Below are 16,091 nucleotides of genomic sequence, written 5' to 3'. Positions count from 1 at the left end.
CATTTAGTTCAATGGGCATTCCTTTGTTACACAAGGTTCCTAATCATGCCACCATTTATGCACATGATTAACTTCATGTATGTGAATGTGCCTGTTGAGTTCAGTAGGCTTGTGAATGTGTGTAAAGTTATTCACATACATAAACATTTGCAGGATCAGGGCCTTCATGCCTGATTTAGCAAGCACTTGCAGCTCCAACTGAAGTCAGTGGTGCGGGTGATCAGCACCTCTGAAAATTAGGACCCAAGTGCCAAATACATTTTAAAATGTTGAACAACTGCAGTTCCAGTTGATTTCAGGATATGGGGCCCAATTGAAAGCCCCCAAAGTCAATTAGGAGTCCTTCTGTTGACTTCAATAGGCTTTGATTGGGGCCCCGGGGCCTTTAATTTAACTTAGGAAACTTTACTACCTCTCAGTTTTGCTGGTAAAATATACAACACAATACTGAAATGGAAGTGGAGAACCTTCTTTGCCTTTACAGCATATAAGAGCAATACAGTAAAGAGAGTGTACTGCTTTGTTACACCATATGTATGTCCATACTGATTGATTATTTTTATTATTATTATTGTTGTTGTTGGCCAGTATGGAGACCGATTTTAGATGCGTTATCCTGTATTCAGTGATCTTTTGGCTAAACCTATGAACTGCAAAACTCTGGGCAAAATTTCCTAATTTACTGATCAGAATAAAGCAGATTGACCATTCAGTAGGTGTTCATACATAGGCTGTTCTAGTGCCTTGAACTGTCCACTGGCATATTTTCCCTCATTGTGACTAGAATCTGAGGTGATCTGCCCAGACGATTCAATCTATAAAAGGAAAAGCAAAATAGGCTTGATTCTTCAGTGTCTTCCACCTTGTGTGACCATGTATACTTGTGCAAAACATTACTTAATCAGAATGGCAGCTATTCACACCCACCTTGCACAGGTGTAAATGACTTCATGAGGTGCTATGCAGTACAGAATTGGACCTGACATGCCTATGCAAAGTGTTTTCTCCTAGTGCATAATGTGTAATAAGTCAGAAGGGAAATGCTTGATAATGGACAGCTGTGGGATGTTTCAGTGCTGACCCACAGAAGCCTGGATTTCCTCTTTAAGCCAAATCAGAACTATTAACGTCATGGCCAGAAAACAATAAGTTTTAATTGAGGAAAAAAGAAATACAACTTTTAGCTTAATTAAACTCAGATTAGATTCCCAAGATCAAACTTTTTCACAGATCTCCTCTGAAACTTGCTTTGGGATGGGCAAAATATTTCCTTTTATTTACTCCTTCAATAACACAAAATACTGTGGTGTAGTTCACTTGCATTTGTCTTTTTTTCAGAATGGGCTACAAATGATGTTCTGTTCTACACCAGTCAGAAGAACCTTGTATGCCATAAGGTGTTTCTGGCCACTTTCGCTAATAGAAAACATGCTGAGATAGTTTATACAGAACAAGATCCAAGGTAATATCTCTCATCAAACATATTAAACTATCCCTTATATATTCTTGTATGTGTTGAATTATGATTCATAATAATTTTCATAAAATATATAAACACATAATTGTTCAGAAAATCTAGAAAATGTTTTCTTCCACGCTATGTATTAAATCATGTAAAATCTGTTTTTTCTGTTACTGATTATCAGGTGTGCTTGGAGATAATGTACTATGTCCGATTTGTGATCAGCTTAAATTTAACTGTCCGCGGTTACCTGTTTAGTGGTTCATAAATGTCAAGGTCAGTTTCAGGTCAAGATGTTCTTTGGTGAAAACCAGGTAGCATTTTTTTCTACAGTTAGTGTGGGTTACATTTGTTAAAAAAGAATGTTTGGGCTAAGCCTTGGTGCTATGGGTAGTCTACGAGTGAAGCCGTTGTGTGATCAAACTATTGTCGACTGCAGTAACCTTTCTGGAAGCAGTGGTTTAGGAAGAAAAGCAGATTCTTGCTAAATTGACTGCAGAACTAGTTTTCCAGCCCTACAGCATGATCTAGTCTCTCTGAGGATCCTAGCTTTATACAGTACATTGTAAATATGTTGATAGTTTTGTCTTACTGAATTACATTCCCAGTAAAGAAATAATTTTTTAACGGGAGCATGGCTGATGCTGTACAACTGCGATGAAATAACTGAGATCCTTTTTCCAACTGCGCTTTATACATCCAATTGTATAAAACTATAAAGCAGGTGGCAGAATCAAGCGGAACAAGTTGCACTGACCAGACGCTTCCCCACGGGTAAATTGTTGACACAGTTCTGAGGGTCACAGTCATTACTGTAAATCAAACAGCAAGCTGAGTGTAAAGGTTCATGTTCTAGTGCAGTGCATAGCTGAACCACTTGCTTTGTGGGCAAAAGAAGTTAAAGAATTCTCCTGTGTTACTGTTCTACGTCAGGAAGATGTAGATGAACAGGTGAGCTCTTGAGATTTGCAGCATTCAGCTTCTTAGAAATGTTAAGATTGATTAATAATATAATTTAAAAAAATAAAACTAGGGCCTTACACTTTTGTGAAAGGAATGGAACACTTTACGGCCTGACCTCCATGGAATCCTGGCTGATTGAGTGCAGTGCTCCACTCTGGTAGGCAATGCGTAACCAGGGGGCTTATTCTCTGCAAAGTCTAGAAGCTCTAACACCACCACAAAGGAGGAAAGGGAATGAACCAGAGCAGGACCGTGGGGAACTAGGGGAGAGGCAAACAAGTAACAGTAGTTAACTCTGGAACATTCACAGACAGTGTGGGGAAGACAACTACCAGCACAGTCAAATTAAAGCCCTGAAAATGCTCTTTAAAGATTTTGTTAATTCCTACCTGTAGATTTTAAGGCCAGAGAAAGGACCATAATGATTATCTAGTCTGACTGCCTGCATAACACAGGTCATAGATCCTCACCCAGTAATTTCTGCATCAAGACCATATCTTCTGCTTGAGCTATAATATGTCGTCTTAGAAAGACATGCAGTCAATGTAGAGCTTTGAAGTGATGGAAGAATGCATCACATCCCTTGGAAAGTTGTTCCAGTGGTTAATTATTCTTACTGTTAACAATTTGCAGTTTACTTCTAGTTTGAATCTATCTGGTTTCAGCTTCCAACCATTGGCTCTCATTAGGCTTTTAGCTGCTAGAATAAAGAGCCATCTGCTATCAAAAATCTTTTTCCTATGTAGGTATCTGTAGAGAGTTATCAATTCACCTCTTAATCTTCTCTTGGATAAACTAAATACATTGAGCTTTTTATGTCTTTCACTATAAGGTGTGTTTTCTAGACTTCAAGTTGTTATAACTCTTTTCTGTACTCTTTCCAATTTTTCAACCCCCTCTTTTGAAGCGGGCCCAGTATTCCAGTAATAGAATCACTAATACCAGGTAATACCACCTCCCTACTCCTGCTTCCTCTGGTTATGCATCAAAAGATCACATTAGCCCCTTAGATACAGTATCACACTGAGAACTCAGTTGGTTTTCTGTGATCTGGTAGCGGCTGATAGGACACTGTCTCAGGTTTTGGTATCATGCCTATTACCAGAGTCTCAAAGCATCATTGATACTGACATCCACTAGAGTGAAATGACTCTAAAACTCATTTTACATTTTTACAAACCTCTGCAGTTAAGAAGAATGCAGCACACGCAAGTGAAGAAGAGGCAGTACAGCTCAGAATGTCTCACGTACAATGCCTTTTCTCTTTTCCCATATTTACCAATGTCAATCCCAAAGTGGATCCAACTAAGGTTATCCTAATATTCAAACCAAAATGCCAGTCTCCCCTCCCATTCCAGTCACTGCCCCAGTCAGACTGAACCCACTGAAAATATTAAGTACCTCCACAGCATCGCACCATCTCAAAGGCCAGATGTTATTACTTCTAAAGTAGTTTTGTAGGTCACAAACTTGGGGGGGCGGGAAGGGGGTGATTATTAGTCCCTCTATGTCTTGAGTTTTGTGTTCTGCTTCCAAGATTTTTCTTTCTACTTGTTCCCCAGGAAATTTATTTTTTCTTGTTTCTGCCACACCAGATTTCATTTAGATCATTTTCTTTTTTAGAAAGAAGAAAAGGAGTACTTGTGGCACCTTAGAGACTAACCAATTTATTTGAGCATAAGCTTTCGTGAGCTACAGCTCACTTCACCGGATACATACTGTGGTCTTTTTCATATTCTCCTCATATTCTTTTTAAAGAAAAGAAAATTGTCATTTCCTTCCTCAGTGGTTTTAAGCATCTCAGCCAAAGTTGGATTGTGTCTCATACTAGTGTAACAATGCTGCCTTTGGTGGGACACTTTTGAGAGTATCAGTTCAGGACAAATGGCTTAGAGCAGGGCAGTTACAGCCCAAGGCTGGGGTTCCTTTGCACATCAAGGCAAACCAAACCAGCCAAACAGAAAAGACTTTGATTATACAAGCAATTCCCTTAGACACTCCAGTTTCCCAGTATCACTACCAGTGCCACTCATTATGGGGACGAATGGTTATGGAAACCAATACCCCAGTAAAAGAGAGAGGTTCTCCTGATCCCAAAGGACCAAGCCCAGACCCAGGTCAATATACAAGTCCAATCTTACCCACAAATTACACTGTTGCCAATCATTTAGAATCTAAAATCTAAAGGCTTATTCGTAAAAGGAAAAAATATAGATGAGAGCTAGAATTGGTTAAATGGAATCAATTACATACAGTAATGGCAAAGTTCTTGGTTCAGGCTTGTAGCAGTGATAGAGTAAACTGCAGGTTCAAATCAAATCTCTGGAGTACATCCACAGTTGGGATGGGTCATTCAGTCCTTTGTTCAGAGCTTCAGTTTGTAGAAAAAGTCCCTCCAGAGGTCAGAAGCAGGATTGAAGACAAAATGGAGGAGTTTTCAGGGCCTTTTATATCCTCTGCCCGTGGAAGGACACCCCTTTGTCTTACTGTGGAATTCACAGCAGCAAGATGGAGTTTGGAGTCACATGGGCAAGTCACATGTCCATGCATGACTCAGTTCTTTACAGGCCGACGCCATTGTTTACATGTTAGTTTGAATGTTCCCAGGAAAGTTCAGGTATGGATTGGCGTCTCCCAAAGTTCATTGTCAGTTAAGTGTTTCTTGACTGGGCACTTACTGAGAATAGACGTTTCTCAAGAAGCTAACCAAATGCTTCACTGAGGCTACTTAGAATCAAAACACATTGAGATACAAGTACATAGCCAATATTCATAACTTCAACTACAAAATGATACACACGTACAGATAGCATAATCATAACCAACAAATCATAACCTTTTTGTAGACACCTCACATGACAACCTTTGTACAATATTTGCTGCAAATATATAACAGTGGTTGCAGTTTGTCAACAACTAGCCAGTGTTTACTTTTAATTCACTGTCTTTCTCTGAAGCAGCTGCCATTACCCTTTGTCTCTCACTACTCCCTATAACAAAGTTAAGTTTTTCCTGTTTTCTAGATGATGATTTCGAACGCTTTACTAAGCCATTCATTTGGGCAGAAGAGTTTGCAAGTTTGATGTTCTTTCATAATATGTTTTTTGCATCTTTTGAGCCTATTTAGTGGTTATTCCTCGATGAGCTGCCAGTTCGCCTAAAACATCAAGAAAATCTGTTCTTGTCCAACTGATTTCAAAACTTGCCTCTCATCACTGTTGCTTTGGAGGATTCCAGCTTTTTATAACTGTGCATTTTTCTGAATCTCAGGAAGGAGACAACACACCTACCACTAGAATCCAGGAGTGCTGAACTTCCCATTCCTTGGCCTAACCACTAGATATGCTTCCTCTTGACTTAGATAGAATTACTTGATTCTGACAGAACTGAGGATTTTTTGAAATAAGAACTCCATGAGTTGAACTTCCTTTTCTCTTTTTAATGCAGATTTTTTGTGGATATATATTGCACAAAAGACAGACGTTTTCTCACCATCAACAGTAACAGCAAGACTAGTTCCGAAGTTTGGTTGGTTGACTGTAGCGATCCATTTAATTCACCTATTCTCGTACAACAGAGAACCAAAGGGGTCATTTATCATGTTGAGCACAGAAATGATGAATTATACGTTCTTACTACTTACGGAGAGCCTGCTGAATACAAGGTAATCTTCTGACAAACGAGTGAAGTATTGTATTGGTTCAGATGCCTGCTACAAATCACATAGAAGTATGACTTTAATTTATCTGTAAAGGGTGAGAAATTTGATTTTATTTGTGTTTGACAGCTTACTAGAGGATTTAAAAAAAAAAAAAACTAGACATGTAGGGGACTGCATGGCTCTAAGGACTAACAACCGTATATGGGAGTATTTCACCTTTAGGAATACTAGTTTGACTCTAGCCCATCTGGTAATGGCTGAAAATTATTACTCTGGTTGTTTAGCCTATATTAAAACATGTTGTTGGTTTCAGTGCAATTTCTAGCTGGCTAGCTTGTCTACTGGAAAAATACCACCCACAGGTTAGTGATGAAGCACATTGGCTGAGCAGTGTGAGGAAATTTGTACTGCCTTTGTCCATGCTGTTAGATATAAAAAAAATAATTTTAGTCTGCAGGGCATCAGTCTATCACACTGCATCAGCACTAACCTTACTTCTACAAATGTACATTTCTACAATATGCATTAGAAATTTGTAACCACCCAATTCGATTCCTGGTCTTTAGTGCATACATTGTCCTCTTGGACACCACTTCATCTTTTTATTGACTTTCCTGCTGAGATGTTTAGAATCTCATAGAAAATACTGCAAGGTTTATTTTAAAAAAAACACTGCTGCTCAGTTTCTTGATTTATAGGTTTTAGTACATAAACAGGAAGTCTTGTCCCTTGTTGGAATAGACATCTAACTTGATGCCAACATTCTGCCTGGCTGGTTTATACCACTCTTCATTATATACCCTCAAGTCAGAGAAACTGAATAAGCATGTGCAGTATTCACACAACTGGCTTAAATCTATTTTGAAGGCACTTCACCTTCCTCTAAAGAATCAGTTACTAGCCATTACTGAAAGCAGAGATGGCTAGATACCAGTGTTTATACAGTTGCCTTGGTGGCCCAAGCAGTTAGCCAATTTTCATGACTTTGTTGGGTTGTTTTGCCTACTAGGAGAAATTGATTATACAAATCAGATTTTTTTTTATTCAATCCTGTTTACAAAGAATGTATATAGAGTCCCTAAATGCAGTAGAAACAAATAACAGGCAATGTCTTAGCTTGCCATTTTTTACAATCTTTCCAGTGAGTTCTGTGGCCCAACAAGCTGTCTCTTTGCTCCCCCTTAGGGCCACACTCACTGCTGTTTCCCTGCCCCTGCCCCCACCCCCACACACAAGCACGCGCACACAGATTCATGCAGCTGCAACCAATCAATCCTCTAACTCCCCCTGAGTTGTACCCTCAGTTCCAGGGAAACCCCTCGGCTCGCACATCTTACCTGCTTGGACAGTGGCTTCCTATTGTCTCAAGTTATAATCACTATATTAAAGGGCAGTTAATTGCTCCTTCCATTCCCATTTAGCCTGAAGGGAAGGATGGTTAGCATGCCCATCAACTTTAACCAGGTCTGTGATTGATGGCAGACATTAACACCTTCCAGTATGACAATTCCCAAGTGCGTATGCATTATTTTTGTAACTCCTGTCATTTCATTCATGTATGTTTTTTTTCATTTTGTAGTTGATGAAGACTCCAGTTGGTTCCTATGGTATGGAGAACTGGCAATTGGTTTACACGTTGCAAGAAAAGACTAAGCTAATAGACTTAGAGATGTTCAGAGATCACTGTGTGATGTTTTTGAAACGCTATGGTCATCTTTATTTAAATGTGATTTCTCTTGTTTCTCATTCTGTTCAGTCTATTAAGGTATATTTTAGATTTTATTTTTAAAATAATTGGTTTATTACATGAAGACATTCACATTTGGCTTTTAATATAAAAATAGAAATTAATATTAATGTCCGCAACAGACAAGCTGTGAATACCAGAAGAGTGACATACCATTGTCTGTACTTTCCAGTGTATGTTACTGTCCTCTGTGATCTCATATTACAGTCAGACCTGTTACCATAAGGCCAGTTTCTGATCCCCTTACTCAGGTTAAGTAGTAGTCTCATTGACTTCAGTGGGCCAACCAGTGGTGTAAGGTACTATGTAGTGAGAATTAGGGTATCATAATCTGGCCCACTGAGATAGCCAAAGTCAGATTATATTGAAAGAGTATTCAGAAAACCAATGTGTAATGCTGACACACCCTAATAGTAAGTAATTTAGAAGAATTATGTTTATTGCAATATGCTTGATAAAAATAAATATTTCCTCCTTTTCCTAGTTGTTAGATGCCAAATTTTCATTGACTCTGATTTTTTTTCCTTTTAATTTCTATCTCATCAAAATACTTTAATTTCTGCAGACAAACAATTCAACCACAGGCTTTAAAATTGCTTCTTTGTATTTATTCAAAAATACAAATCTGAAGAATTCTTAGCCTTATTGCAATAAATTACTCCACAAACCTCCTTCCTAATGGTGTTCCTGTAGGTAAATATAGTACACTTTCAGCACAGTCACTGAGACTGTTGCTTTCTTAAATTATCTTGTTCAGTTGAATCAATTGTTCAGAGAAGGGACTGCAATTTCTCTGTAAAACTTTGACTTTTAGTGGCACAATTTTTGAAGCCTCTATCAACCTGCTAACCAGAATTACTTAAAGTAAGTTGTGGTCTAGCAGGGGGCTTGACACAGGACCCTGCTGCTCTCAAAGAATGAATCTTGATTCCTTTCATTTTTAGTAGAGTTAAAGATCTTAAACATAATAGAAGTGAGTTTCTGAGTGTAGATGTGCCAAGAAAAGGTTTTGTTCTTCACAGTGGCTAGCACGGGAACAAAGTTAGAGGCAGGGGTTTTAAGTGGCTGAGCACTACTGAGTCATCTTACGGCACTGGAGTAATAACTGACATTGACTTGGCTGTATTACAAGTTGAACAAGAAGTGATATATCACAGGGGAAATAAGATAAGGAAAATTGTTAAAAAATACAGTAGCATACAAGGTAATCCCTAAAGAGAGAATATCTTAATTATATATTTTTTTAAATCTTGCTAATACAGTATTCCCATTTTTAAATGGTCCATTGAATATGGCTGTATTTATTTTGTCCTCTCTATGAAAAACTTTGGAATTAGGTTTTATATTCCATTTTAAATCATTGTTGAACCTCATTAGGTGGCTTTAGAAAAAGATTAGCTAAATTCTTACACTTGCTGACACTGTTTCATTAAACATTTTAATGTATAAGACATGGAGCTTGTGTTAAATGCAAACTGAGGTAATTAAGCATTATGTCCAACTCTTTTCATTGGAGAGGAGAAAATGGACATAATTGTAAAAGCAGTAAAAGGTTTCACTTCACATTTTTGGGATTATTAACAATCTTCATTTTCTCAGTTACCTGCATGGGCCTGTGCATTTGAGTCAGAACCCCATCCTGAGTACAATGCCAGCACTTGCTATTTTCAGCTCACCTCCCCAGTACAACCCCCTAAACGTTTTGCATATACGTTGGCGGAAAATCATCTTGTTGAGCAGGAGGCACCAATTACAATTAATTGCCACACTGTACGGTTAGAAGCTAAGAGCAAGGTAAGATTTTTCAGCTGTTTCCCCTCCTCACTACCTTCCCCACACACCCTACCTCCTCTGTAGAAATTTTTCTGGAAGGGAATAAATACCATAAAGAACTACTGGTGCCATATTTACTAGAATAGTAGGTGTTTTCTCCAGCGCTATAGTAAAAAGATCAGGAAAAGGCAGTGTTAATGTTTTTTCTAGATTTGGTGTACCTTGGAGCTGGTATGCTATAGTTAAGAGGCTGTAGCTGAACATGACATGATACAATTGTATTAGTGTTATGTCTTTATGACAAACAAAAAAATGCCAAAATGATGTACAGCATACATCAGTCAAGAAGGGGGAAAAGTTAACCTTCTGAGTTTAAAAAAGTTGAGATGTTAAGTTAATAACAAGTTTGTTGCTACAGTAAGTGCTAAACTATTAGTTCATAATACATATTGATGGTGTTACAAGGGGATGGAAGAGCTGGGTACTTTGATACTTTAAAAACACCTCAGGTGTTGCACTTTTTATACTCTGCGTCAGTAAACCAGCCCAGCAGAGGTTCAGTCTCTCGCTTTATTTTTCAAGAGTCCTTTGTACAATCTAAGTGGGGGAAAAATTACTGTAATCAAAAAAACACATTTAAAATAAATAATTGACGTTTTCATTGCCGTGTGTCATTGTGAACTCTGAAACATCCTTTAATGTAAAATACTCCTTCATTTCCAGGATGAAATTTTTGTGCCAATTACAGTTTTTTATAATACAAATTCTAAAGAGCTACACAGGAAACCACTTCTGGTTCATGTATATGGAGCTTATGGCATAGATTTGAACATGAGCTTTAAAGCTGAGAATCTGATGCTAATTGAAGATGGTTGGATATTAGCATATTGCCATGTTAGGTAAGTTATAGGTATATAATGTAATAAAGATTTTTATTTGTAGGGCAGATGGTCAATATTCTTAAGACTCATCTGGATAGCTAGGAAGAGCCTTTTAATTTTGCTGTCTTGTACTGTAGCCATTCCTATAGTGTCACGTTTCCATCTCTCCATAAAATTATAGGTATCCTTTTTGGTAATTAAGTGATTCTATTACAACTCAAATGCCTTAAAGCAAATAAGGTTAAATTCACAAGATCCATGCACAGTGCTTGAGTGTGTCTACTTATCTACAGGATGGTTGTATTTGATTTTTCAGTTTAGCCCTGACAGTATCTGGCTTCTCTAATACACACGTCATTTTCTGTAAAGTCATATCTTGTCCTTGCTCAAAAACATAATTTCTGCTATTATGTTCATGGTGTAAGGATTTACCATCACCCTCTTATTCCCAGGCCAGTGGCGTACATTCACGTTTGATCTATATCTGTTGAAAAGCATTTGCCTTTTTAAAACAGTATTCAAGCATATAACCTATTTCTTGTCTCTCTTTTGGCTAACTCTTCTCTGCTTTCTGTTCACCTACAATCCTATCGCTGTCATTTTTTCCAGCTTTCATTTGGTTCTAAAAAATTCATTCATCTGATCAAAGATACAGGAAAACTCCATTATTTCTCAGTTATGTTCTTTAACAGGGAAAATGCAATGAAATATTATTTGTAGCTCATGAGGCTAGTTCAACTATAAAATCAGCTTCTAAGTCCAGTTACATTTATATTCTGATATTGCTCAATGGAAAACCATGTTCTTTTTCTGTTAACATCTTATGACTTAGCCCGGTCCTACTTGTTTTACAATGATAACATTACAGATGAAGAATTCTGGCAATTTATTCAGTTGAGATTTTGTTCTAAATTAAAGGATGCTGTAAGATAATTTAGATCAAAATTACTGGTTTGTGAAAAATATCTGAGACATTTCATACGATTAACAAAATAATATATATATTAATGAAGTATTATTTTAAAAAAAAATTAAACTCTCCCTTGAAGTGTTTGCAGCCACACATTGTAGCACTGTGCAAATGTATCTGAACCAGAAAGTGAAACTGATTTGCCTAGTGTCCTAACTCAAACTGAATGAAAGGCAACACCTCAATGAATGTAATGGGTGAAAAATAAACTGATTTAATTTTTCATTGTTTAATCGATTAGTAACACACAGATGGAAAAATGTAATTTTTCCCTGACAGTTTCCTTTTATTATTTATAAGTGTGTGTGTGTGTATGTATATATATAATTTTAAAGTGATATTATCTACTTTGGTAATTTAAAATACTGATCTACTGTGACAACAACCCAGGCAGACCTTCCCTCATAGTCCTTCTGTGATGACCTTATGAAATAGTCACACTAAGCAGATTGGTGCATGTGCAGTTCTAGACACAGTGCACACATACTAGGTTGGGGGTTTTTTCCTCAGACATTTTACTGTGAAGAAGTGAGTAGGTGTTTGTATGTAGCTAGACAGAAAGGAAGAGAGGGTTAGTTATGGATAATAAAACATGATTTTGTATTACCACAGATGATGATGATGATGTCTTAATATTTGAAACATAAGCTCTGTGACATTTGTGACTTGAATTGTTTTAAATTTCAGGGGTGGCGGAGAGTTAGGCCTGAGCTGGCATAAAGATGGATGTATGCATAATAAACTCAAAGGTCTCCACGACCTTAAGGCTTGTATAATGCTCTTGCATGAACTGGGATTTTCTCAGCCAAAGTATACAGCACTAACAAGTAGCAGTGCAGGAGGAGTTCTTGCAGGAGCTCTGTGCAATGCTGATCCTTACCTCATCAGAGCCATAGTTTTACAGGTGAGATGACTGATTTCTAATGGAATAGGAGGTTAAACCATGCTGTTTGTTTTATCTTCTCTAATTTCAGAATTGGTCAGCAATTTCTTACTCAGTGTAAGATTGTTCAAGGATGGGGGTAATGTTGCCATCTCATTATACGAGGGAGCAGACAGGCATTCTTTACCCTGAAGAGGTAGGATTATGGAAAGCTATAGAAAAGAGAGTTGTCATAGTGAGGGTGAGAGGAGATGGAAGTATGGCTAAGGATTTCAGCAGAAGTAGAATCAAGAGGTGCTTATACATACAAACCTCTGTACACAACATAGAATAAATAATTATTTGGAAAAACTTTTTCTGATGCTCACTGCTAACCTGAAGAACAAGCTTACATGATTATAAGAGGATTAAAGGAGTCTTTCCATTGACGTCATTGGGCTTTGGGTCAGGCCGTAAATTTGTGCCTTCACAGACATTTAGTGGATTCTAATAGAGTAGACTGGACTGTACGTGAAGGTCCAGTGTCCTCTTTTGTTAACTGTATCTTAAATTTGTGAAACCATCTTCTTGTTTTGTTTTTTAGGCCCCTTTCCTAGATGTTCTAAATACAATGTTGGACACTGATCTCCCTCTGACAATTGAAGAACAGGAAGAATGGGGAAATCCATTAGCAGATGAAAAGTACATGGAATGCATTAAAAGTTACTGCCCTTATCATAATATTAAGCCACAGGTACTAAGGAGTAATTAAACCATTCTGCTTTTTCTTAATACAGTGTATAGTACCACACAGAATAAACAAACAAAAGCATTTAATCATGAAAATGCAGAGTTGGATTTTCTAAGGATGCATTCTTTAGGGCCTTAGGACCATAGAGCTGATAAAAAAAAGCTCTGAGCTTGTGAACTATGTCTTCTTAAAAGATACATCCTGATTGAATATGAAGAAGCCATCTTTGGCTAATTATTTCAGGAATAATCTATATTGCTTTGTAGTGTACAAAATCATAAATGGCTGCTGAAATTGATTGAACCTCCCCTTAGACAATCAATCTCAAAAGTTATTTGTTGCTGGCATACTATAAAGTATTAGATTATTCCTATTATACAACAAACCACAACATGAAAAATATTGTTTCTTCCCTTGTGAGGATTTTTAAATAGTTTTGCTGCCAGACTAGGGAATTGTCACTGTGGGAAGACGAGTAATGTCACTAGACATATGGTGCAAGTAAGTGTTTCAGTGTAATCTCTGAATGGCTAATTCATTTTCTCTGAACTGTGGCTGGTTACAAATGCTGTATAACTTCCCTAATGATAGTCTTCTGTGTATGTGAACTCTTACTCATCTAATTTGATGCAAAGTTACTAATTTGACTCTTTTTATCTGCAAATTAAGACAACAGCAAGAAATAAATTTAATTGTAACTAAATTTGCTTATTAGTAAGCTGATAAATGATTAGAGCTCCTTTTGCATCACTCCTGCATGGGTGAGGCAGTCCTCAGGAACTGTGGAGCTGCTCCAGTGACTCTCAGCAGAGGGACTGTGTTAGGAGGGGTCAGGCGTGGTCAGAGTATTCTGCTCTTCGGTTATCACTTCATGGCAGATGGTCCCTTGAGGGCAAATCTGGCAGTTTTCAGACCAAACCAATTTTCAAGTTAAAATTATAGGGATGCTAATGTAGGGCTTTATAAAAAGAAGCTGGCTACAATGCTAAATATAGAAGATAGATATCTTTTCTCCATCATTGTCAAAAGTAATAAGCCTTCAAGTACTGTAATAGTATAGGGATTCAATGTGGAACTCTTCAGGTTGTTCACATTTTAGGAAGTGAAAATGTTAATAACTTTTCCCCCCATCTCTGTTTTAGGCTTATCCTTCAGTTTTAATCACAGCATATGAAAATGATCAACGAATACCACTGATAGGATTGTTAAGATATGTTCATAAACTTAGAAAAGCAGAAAGGGATCATGCTAGAAGCATGAATAAGAAAGGTAATGTGGAAGTGTCTTTTATATACATTGTTATATAAGCACACACAAAAGTCACATAACTAATTATCCATTAATCATATGAAATGTAAAAGTGGAAGGGACCTCAATAGGTCATCTAGTTCAGTCCACTGCACTGAGGCAGCTCCTAGACCATCCCTAACAGGTGTTTGTCTAACGTGTTCTTAAAAACATCTAATGACAGGTATTCCATAACCTCCCTAGAAAATTTGTTCCACTGTGCATGTGTGTACTATATAAAGCACAATATCTAAAGGTTGGAAGCAATTCAGGGTACCTATAACCTTGAGAAATTAGTCTACCCATATTTATTGTATGGGTTAAGCTGCCTACTTGTAATGATATGGGTGGGGCTAAAGCTTTTAATACTCAATCTCCAGATTCTTAAAAGGCACTCACCCATTTGGGATCCAAAATTTGCCTTAAAATAGTCAAGCTAATGGGTGCTAAACAATGATTTTTTAAAAAAGTAAATTAATAATCCACTTAATCTATCATTTCATTGCTGTGAATTTTAAAGCCCTTTTTTTCAGAGCCTGCACAAACGTACTATTTCCCTGTTCATTCTGAAGTTGTAGACATGCTATTCCCGGAGAATAATGACATGACTGTTAAAGCACGGAAGTTATATATTGTTGATAGAAGTTATCACCAGCCAAGAACTTTCTTTCGGTAACAGATGCTAAAATTAAGATTTAACACAACAGAATCCAACTAATCTGTACTAATGAGGGGAAGAGGCCCTCTTTCACAGGTTTAGCTCTTAAATTAGCTGTTCCCATCAGCTGGGAGCCTAGTTGCAGGGAACAAGTAAAGATGGCAGCTGCTCCTGCCTTGCTCATGAAGAGAAAATCAGTCCTTCTGAAAAGAATGGAGATAATTGGGTATGTATACTATACTTCCTGAAATATGTAATCAGGAGGAACTATTTAATGCAAATAGTTCATCCACCAACCCATCACTTGTGGTTTAATGTCTCACAACTTGGATTTTCAATTTTCTTGCTTGTAGAACTACACAAACATCTTGTCCAGGGTAGTGGTAATATCATCCCTCTCCGCATAACATATACAGCTCCACCTTTCCTTGTTCATTCAGCAGTGACTGACATTAAATGTTTTTGTTTCAGGAAACCTGATACCTAATATCATCTTAAATGTTCAGGCAGGAGGCAGTCATTGTGCTCCATTGTGGGAGGATTCATTAAATGAGGTATGATTCCTCTATTGTACACTTTTATAGTTAGTATACATGTCATTATAGATTTGTTTTTGTCCTAACACTATGATGTCATCATTTTGTGTATTATTTAATACACACTGGCACTAACAAATGAGAACCACTGGTTGAGTTGGATGGGCCTGGGAGTTAGAATTCTCAGCTGCTGTTCCTGGCTCGCTGTGTGTATGACCATAGACAGTCACTTAACCTCATTGTGCCTCAGTTTAGCCATCTTTTAAATGGGGTACTTAACTACAGTACTGCTCACCAGTGTTCTGAGCTTTAATTGTTTGTAAAGTGCTTTGATACCTTTGGATGAACAACTCTAAATAGTGCAAAGTATTGGTACAGTAAAAGCGAAAGCTTTACACCATGCAATTGTAAAGTCTTAAAATGTCCTGATTTAAACTGCCTTTCATTTGCTCTCGTCAGCCTTCTTGGTTGAGAAAATTACCAAAGAGTTTCTGCCGCTTTAAATTTTGCAAGTTTGGTTTATACTGTGGGGGGCAATTT

The 16,091-nt window shown here is 37.4% G+C and overlaps 1 protein-coding gene across 1 annotated transcript in view; it reads left to right on the top strand.

The window, feature by feature from the left end:
* PREPL (prolyl endopeptidase like) overlaps positions 1-16,091 on the top strand; it is a 28,449-nt gene that overhangs the window by 10,410 nt on the left and 1,948 nt on the right. The window contains 9 exon segments of the mRNA XM_077813856.1: positions 1,339-1,462; positions 5,873-6,089; positions 7,666-7,851; positions 9,433-9,627; positions 10,330-10,505; positions 12,145-12,361; positions 12,924-13,073; positions 14,213-14,339; positions 15,487-15,569. Of these exon segments, the coding sequence (XP_077669982.1) occupies positions 1,339-1,462; positions 5,873-6,089; positions 7,666-7,851; positions 9,433-9,627; positions 10,330-10,505; positions 12,145-12,361; positions 12,924-13,073; positions 14,213-14,339; positions 15,487-15,569 (1,475 nt within the window).

Source organism: Eretmochelys imbricata, chromosome 3 (assembly GCF_965152235.1).
Source record: "Eretmochelys imbricata isolate rEreImb1 chromosome 3, rEreImb1.hap1, whole genome shotgun sequence".
NCBI classification, from domain to species: Eukaryota; Metazoa; Chordata; order Testudines; family Cheloniidae; genus Eretmochelys; species Eretmochelys imbricata.
Note: the sequence above shows the minus strand (reverse complement) of the source record. Positions and strands in the feature narration are given on the sequence as shown.